We start from the raw sequence: 8746 nt of genomic DNA on the forward strand, positions 1-8746 counted from the left end.
GGCCAGAATGCATTAACGCAAGATGAGATCATTATTTTTGGTCTATTTTCCTAAAAGGAAAAGATAGTCAATTTACATAAATACATACAGTACCGGTCAAAAGTTTGGAAACATTACGATTTTTTAATATTTTTGAAAGAAGTCTCTAATGCTTATCAAGGATGCGTTTATTTGTTCAAAAAAACAGAAAAAAAAAACAGTAATATTATTACAACTTAAAATAATAGTTTTCTATTTGAATATACTTTAACAAATAAATTATTTCTGTGATGCAAAGCTGAATTTTCTGCATCAGTCTATCACATGATCCTTCAGAAATCATTCTAATATTCTGATTTATTATGATTGTTGGAAACAGTTCTGCTGCCTAATATATTTGATGAATAAAAGGCTAAAAATAACAGCATTTATTCAAAATAAAAAAATATTTTCTAATAATATAAATCTTCTTTACTGTCACTTTTGATCAATTTAACACATCCTTGCTGAATAAAAGTATTGATTTATTTCAAAAAATGAAAGAAAAAAATTGACCAGTAGTGCATATTGTTGTTACAAAAGATTTCTATCTTTTATTCATCAAAGTAAGTATCCTAAAAAAGTATCACAGGTTATGAAAAAATATTAAGCAGCAGAACTGTTTCCAACTTTGATAATGAATCATCATATTAGAATGATTTCTAAAGGATCATGTGATAGACTGGAGTAATGATCCTGAAAATTCAGCTTTGCATCGCAGAAATAGATTATATTTTAAACGTATAATAAATTAAAAACCAATTATTTTAAATTGTAATAATATATCACAATATTACTTTTTTTTTCTGTATTTTTGATCAAATAAAAGCAGGCTTGATGAGCAGAAGAAACTTCTTTCAAAAACATAAAAAATAGTAATGTGTCCAAACTTTTGACCTGTACTGTATAGCATACACATAATATGCATATCCTCAAAAGTAACAAACAAAAAGATATCAAAATACAGTTATGATGACGTCTAAAAACATGTGCAATGATTATATCCTAAAAAATTGTTTTTTTTAAAACGACAGCAACCAGCCCATAAAAGAGCAATGAACAATAAATATAATACAATTATAAGTGCCACATGTGATCAAAAATATGCTAAACACGTGACGTCATGCGGTAGGTATGGCGTCATGCACAAGTATACAGTAGATATTGCGCAAGAGTGACACTTGAGAGTCACAAGACTACAATAGAAATGAAATAAAGTGATCTTTATCAGCAAATCAAACACATCTTTCCCAAACATGATTATATATCAGTTTTGTGCCGTTAAGTAAACAAACAGCACGTCATACTATCATAACACAAAGTGGAGCAGAACTTCATCTCAGAGACCCACCGGACCCCACAGAGACCATGTGACACAAGAGCTGTAGGCAGGGATGATGTTTATGCAATATAACAGAATTTTTATGACTGATATAACACGTCACATGATATAACAGCTGAATGATTATATACCTCATCGCTCTGAAGTCCTCGAACCTCGGGGAGTAGCGCGGCCATGTTCATGTTCCGTGCCAGGATGCCAACCTGCGTCGATATCAACGCCAAAAAAGACACAAATCAAACCCGAACTGCCAAAGAGTGCGCTACGCTTCCACGGAAATCGGTTCCCCAGGATATGACACGAGCGGAGCGCGGTTAGCTTGACAAATGCGCCGTGGAAACTACGCCGATGTACATCCTCAGAGCGCGCGTCCGGACACGCCCCCACAGCGCAGCTCACGCCCACTACGCTCTCAGCCACGCCCCCTTCCTCATGAGCACGGTATAGAAATAACTGCGTTCACTTGAACGCTGTCATGACAACCGTGCTGAGTGTTTGTCCTTGGCAGTGTAACGTTTTGTTGATGTAAATCTTATCTATCTTTCTCTTAAATCTACATTTTAAATCAGTCATGTGGAATGTTTATTATGATCATTACTGGCACATGCAATCATAGATGCAATACTGCATGTAAAATGCCAAGTACTGAACGTCGAGGCATAGATAGATAGATAGATAGATAGATAGATAGATAGATAGATAGATAGATAGATAGATATTAAAGGGAGTCTGAATAGAATGATTAGAATATAATAGAGTAGAATAGAATAGAATTAAGTATACTTTATTGATGGAACATTTAGTGTGTATTACAAAGGCAACACCATCGTAAACCACAGTGCACATTCGCAGTGCATACATTTTTTAAGTATTTTAAAACAAGTATGGGATGATTATATTATCAAAATGATTGACACGTGCAAGCACTATAATCCATGAACTTGATAAATATTGCTGATATGTTTTACTATCTACAACCAAATGCCTTTCAACTTGCGTGTGCAAAATTCTAAATTGAATGAATGTGTAGCAATTTTTGTACAAATAGATACATTTTTGTGAATAGAAATGTTTTCTTTTGTATTGTGTATCATAATTTGCGCATGCAACAAAGAAGATGTGCGTTTGTGGATCAGGTGACACGCGTGCATTCACTGGCGTCTTTTCTGAGTCAATTTCATTTGATTCATTTGGATTTTGAGACTTTCTTTTCGCGGTTTTTAAGCATTTCACAACCCACACTTGTAAACAAGTACAAATGAATAGGCCTGGTGCTAATTATTAATGTGTGCACAACTACCCATTTATTTGACAAATTCACAAATGTGCGTCACTACATTTAAACTAATACAATACAACGTGTTGTAGCCTATTGTACAAGCCTCACCTCACAAAATGATATAAATACATTTAAAAATGATACTTTACACAATTATTGTCATTATTATCTCACCCCGTCATTTGAAACCCATTTGACTTAAAAAAAAAAAAACAACAACAAGAGAAATAAGAAAAACATAATATGAACTTGAAACGATGAGGGTGAATTAATTGTGACAGAATTGTCGTTTATTGGTGAACTGTTCCTTTAATAACTCGTGCTGGTTGTCCTCCTCTAGTGGACGGATGATGAATCGCACGTCCTTCAAATTTGTAGAACACTTTTAAATGTGTTACTGTGTTATCTCGAGTCTTGTAGATGTGTCAGACAAACAGAGTAAGTATTTAGATGTTATCGTATTCATATTTAGATTAGTGGTTGATTTATGTTGTATATTTGTTTAGACATTCACCAGCTGTTGGTTTTATTATTATTATTATTATTTCTGGGCTGGTTCGTGTAGCTTTACTGCCACTTAATTTAATCATGGGATTTGATTTGGAATGTCACATCTATACTGTAAATGATGGTTAAAGTTCATACTTTATTTCTCAAAAAGGGGTTGTAAAGTGCTAGTAGATCCTGCTAATCTCATCTCTTCAGTCCCTCAATTTCACACAAGTAAAACAAAAGAATTTTAAGTGAATTTGTTTTTAATCTTCTGTGAACATTTTGGTTTAGTTTACAGAATCATTTCCAAAGTGCTTTATTTTACAGTAGTGCCTGTAACACTGTCTCATTGCCAAACACTGTCTTTTGTGCCAAATACTGAAACTCTATTTGAGAAAATAAATATATTTTATTTATTATTATGATATTGTCATATGCACCCTTATGAAACGCATTACTTGTGAGCTGACTCATGTTGAAATAGCGATGATCTACAGACTTGACTGGTGAAATCTGACATAATAATAATAATGATGATGTTTATAGCACCTTCTGAACTGATACGTGTAAATAAAGAATATTAATCTCGTTACTGATGATGGTAATGATGAACCAATAACAGCCACAGAATGTGATGGATAAGGCACATTTAAACTATTTTACAGATTGTTTGGTTCGATTTCCATCCTTTGCAATCGATATTTAAACGATTATATCCTGAGAATAGAATTAGGTTCACGGCACCAGAGAGTAATCTCGACGGCACTTGCAGGAACATGGATAAGTTCGTTACATAATCAAATTCACAAATATTACACCATTTAAACATTATTAAAAATACATAGGCTACTGAGTTACTAAAACAATCTTTGTCAAAGATGTTATGAACCCCTGTTTTTAAAATGCTCGTTGGAAAAGGGGTAAGCAACATAAAAGGACACGCGAGGAAAAGTGCAGTTTATACATTTATTATAAGGCTAATGAAGCCGGGATTCACAGCTGTGTGTCTCAGTCTGTATCACTCTTCCTCTATACTCAACAGGAGCCATTAGAGCATCACTCTTCCTCTATACTCAACAGGAGCCATTAGAGCATCACTCTTCCTCTATACTCAACAGGAGCCATTAGAGCAACACTCTTCCTCTATACTCAACAGGAGCCATTAGAGCATCACTCTTCCTCTATACTCAACAGGAGCCATTACAGCATCACTCTTCCTCTATACTCAACAGGAGCCATTACAGCATCACTCTTCCTCTATACTCAACAGGAGCCATTAGAGCATCACTCTTCCTCTATACTCAACAGGAGCCATTAGAGCATCACTCTTCCTCTATACTCAACAGGAGCCATTAGAGCATCACTCTTCCTCTATACTCAACAGGACACATTACAGCATCACTCTTCCTCTATACTCAACAGGAGCCATTAGAGCATCACTCTTCCTCTATACTCAACAGGAGCCATTAGAGCATCACTCTTCCTCTATACTCAACATGAGCAATTAGAGCATCACTCTTCCTCTATACTCAACAGGAGCCATTAGAGCATCACTCTTCCTCTATACTCAACAGGAGCCATTACAGCATCACTCTTCCTCTATACTCAACAGGAGCCATTACAGCATCACTCTTCCTCTATACTCAACAGGAGCAATTAGAGCATCACTCTTCCTCTATACTCAACAGGAGCCATTAGAGCATCACTCTTCCTCTATACTCAACAGGAGCCATTAGAGCAACACTCTTCCTCTATACTCAACAGGAGCCATTAGAGCAACACTCTTCCTCTATACTCAACAGGAGCCATTACAGCATCACTCTTCCTCTATACTCAACAGGAGCAATTAGAGCATCACTCTTCCTCTATACTCAACAGGAGCCATTAGAGCAACACTCTTCCTCTATACTCAACAGGAGCCATTACAGCATCACTCTTCCTCTATACTCAACAGGAGCAATTAGAGCATCACTCTTCCTCTATACTCAACAGGAGCCATTAGAGCATCACTCTTCCTCTATACTCAACAGGAGCCATTACAGCATCACTCTTCCTCTATACTCAACAGGAGCCATTACAGCATCACTCTTCCTCTATACTCTACAGGAGCCATTAGAGCAACACTCTTCCTCTATACTCAACAGGAGCCATTAGAGCATCACTCTTCCTCTATACTCAACAGGAGCCATTAGAGCATCACTCTTCCTCTATACTCAACAGGAGCCATTAGAGCAACACTCTTCCTCTATACTCAACAGGAGCCATTAGAGCATCACTCTTCCTCTATACTCAACAGGAGCCATTAGAGCAACACTCTTCCTCTATACTCAACAGGAGCCATTAGAGCATCACTCTTCCTCTATACTCAACAGGAGCCATTAGAGCATCACTCTTCCTCTATACTCAACAGGAGCAATTAGAGCAACACTCTTCCTCTATACTCAACAGGAGCCATTACAGCATCACTCTTCCTCTATACTCAACAGGAGCCATTACAGCATCACTCTTCCTCTATACTCAACAGGAGCAATTAGAGCATCACTCTTCCTCTATACTCAACAGGAGCCATTACAGCATCACTCTTCCTCTATACTCAACAGGAGCCATTACAGCATCACTCTTCCTCTATACTCAACAGGAGCAATTAGAGCATCACTCTTCCTCTATACTCAACAGGAGCCATTACAGCATCACTCTTCCTCTATACTCAACAGGAGCCATTACAGCATCACTCTTCCTCTATACTCAACAGGAGCCATTAGAGCATCACTCTTCCTCTATACTCAACAGGAGCCATTAGAGCATCACTCTTCCTCTATACTCAACAGGAGCCATTACAGCATCACTCTTCCTCTATACTCAGGAGCAATTAGAGCATCACTCTTCCTCTATACTCAACAGGAGCCATTACAGCATCACTCTTCCTCTATACTCAACAGGAGCCATTAGAGCATCACTCTTCCTCTATACTCAACAGGAGCCATTAGAGCATCACTCTTCCTCTATTCTCAACAGGAGCCATTACAGCAACACTCTTCCTCTATACTCAACAGCAGCCATTAGAGCATCACTCTTCCTCTATACTCAACAGGAGCCATTAGAGCAACATTAGAGCATCACTCTTCCTCTATACTCAACAGGAGCCATTAGAGCAACACTCTTCCTCTATACTCAACAGGAGCCATTAGAGCAACACTCCTCCTCTATACTCAACAGGAGCCATTACAGCAACACTCTTCCTCTATACTCAACAGGAGCCATTAGAGCAACACTCTTCCTGTATACTCAACAGGAGCCATTAGAGCATCACTCTTCCTCTATACTCAACAGGAGCCATTACAGCATCACTCTTCCTCTATACTCAACAGGAGCAATTAGAGCATCACTCTTCCTCTATACTCAACAGGAGCCATTAGAGCAACACTCTTCCTCTATACTCAACAGGAGCCATTAGAGCAACACTCTTCCTCTATACTCAACAGGAGCCATTAGAGCAACACTCTTCCTCTATACTCAACAGGAGCCATTAGAGCAACACTCTTCCTCTATACTCAACAGGAGCCATTAGAGCAACACTCTTCCTCTATACTCAACAGGAGCCATTAGAGCAACACTCTTCCTCTATACTCAACAGGAGCCATTAGAGCAACACTCTTCCTCTGTACTCAACAGGAGCCATTAGAGCAACACTCTTCCTCTATATTCAACAGGAGCCATTAGAGCATCACTCTTCCTCTATACTCAACAGGAGCCATTACAGCAACACTCTTCCTCTATACTCAACAGGAGACATTACAGCATCACTCTTCCTCTATACTCAACAGGAGACATTAGAGCAACACTCTTCCTCTATACTCAACGGGAGCCATTAGAGCATCACTCCTCCTCTATACTCATCAGGAGCCATTACAGCAACACTCTTCCTCTATACTCAACAGGAGCCATTAGAGCAACACTCTTCCTCTATACTCAACAGGAGCCATTAGAGCATCACTCTTCCTCTATACTCAACAGGAGCCATTACAGCATCACTCTTCCTCTATACTCAACAGGAGCAATTAGAGCATCACTCTTCCTCTATACTCAACAGGAGCCATTACAGCATCACTCTTCCTCTATACTCAACAGGAGACATTACAGCATCACTCTTCCTCTATACTCAACAGGAGACATTACAGCATCACTCTTCCTCTATACTCAACAGGAGACATTAGAGCAACACTCTTCCTCTATACTCAACAGGAGACATTAGAGCAACACTCTTCCTCTATACTCAACGGGAGCCATTAGAGCATCACTCCTCCTCTATACTCAACAGGAGCCATTACAGCAACACTCCTCCTCTATACTCAACAGGAGCCATTACAGCAACACTCTTCCTCTATACTCAACAGGAGCCATTAGAGCAACACTCTTCCTCTATACTCAACAGGAGCAATTAGAGCATCACTCTTCCTCTATACTCAACAGGAGCCATTACAGCATCACTCTTCCTCTATACTCAACAGGAGACATTACAGCATCACTCTTCCTCTATACTCAACAGGAGCCATTAGAGCATCACTCTTCCTCTATACTCAACAGGAGCCATTACAGCAACACTCTTCCTCTATACTCAACAGGAGACATTACAGCATCACTCTTCCTCTATACTCAACAGGAGCCATTAGAGCAACACTCTTCCTCTATACTCTACAGGAGCCATTAGAGCATCACTCTTCCTCTATACTCAACAGGAGCCATTAGAGCAACACTCTTCCTCTATACTCAACAGGAGCCATTAGAGCAACACTCTTCCTCTATACTCAACAGGAGACATTACAGCATCACTCTTCCTCTATACTCAACAGGAGACATTACAGCATCACTCTTCCTCTATACTCAACAGGAGCCATTAGAGCAACACTCTTCCTCTATACTCAACAGGAGACATTACAGCATCACTCTTCCTCTATACTCAACAGGAGACATTACAGCATCACTCTTCCTCTATACTCAACAGGAGCCATTAGAGCAACACTCTTCCTCTAGACTCAACAGGAGCCATTACAGCATCACTCTTCCTCTATACTCAACAGGAGACATTAGAGCAACACTCTTCCTCTAGACTCAACAGGAGCCATTACAGCATCACTCTTCCTCTATACTCAACAGGAGCCATTAGAGCATCAGGGCACGGGTGCGCAGAGGCGGAGCCTAACACACAGAAGAGAAAGAAACCAATCAGAGCACAGAAACAGAAACACACAAAATACAAATACAACACTCATAAGGCTTAGGCCGTAACAAAGAATACACTTGTTTGTTCACAGTTTGAACGTTCTTGTTTCCATTTGTTTAATTTCCAGATCTGAGGTGAATTATCCTTTGTTGCTTTTACAGCTTCAAAGCTGGAGCACTAAATGATATTCAAAGTCACATTACACGCTTTTAACATTAAATAAAGCTCATAAACAGCACCTGAGATTATCATCGCCACACTTTGTGTTTGTTGTTCCAGCGCGACGTCACAGAAAAATAGAAACCGTTTCTACACTTACACTTTCCAATTCAAACCAGAATCTCAGAAGCTTTGGCACACGGAGTAAACGGATCATGCTGAGGATCCTCACAAA

At 39.0% G+C, this 8746-nt stretch overlaps 1 protein-coding gene across 1 annotated transcript in view; it reads right to left on the minus strand.

Annotated features, from left to right (window-relative positions):
• Nucleotides 1-1753, minus strand: part of nedd4a (NEDD4 E3 ubiquitin protein ligase a) — a 51695-nt gene extending 49942 nt beyond the window's left edge. The window contains exon 1 of the mRNA XM_082181341.1: nt 1492-1753. Within this exon, the coding sequence (XP_082037467.1) occupies nt 1492-1542 (51 nt within the window). The 5' untranslated portion in view covers nt 1543-1753. The remainder of the gene's footprint in view (nt 1-1491) is intronic.
• Between the last annotated feature and the right edge of the window lie 6993 nt (nt 1754-8746).

Source organism: Leuciscus leuciscus (assembly GCF_965113295.1).
Source record: "Leuciscus leuciscus genome assembly, chromosome: 10".
Taxonomy (NCBI): domain Eukaryota; kingdom Metazoa; phylum Chordata; class Actinopteri; order Cypriniformes; family Leuciscidae; genus Leuciscus; species Leuciscus leuciscus.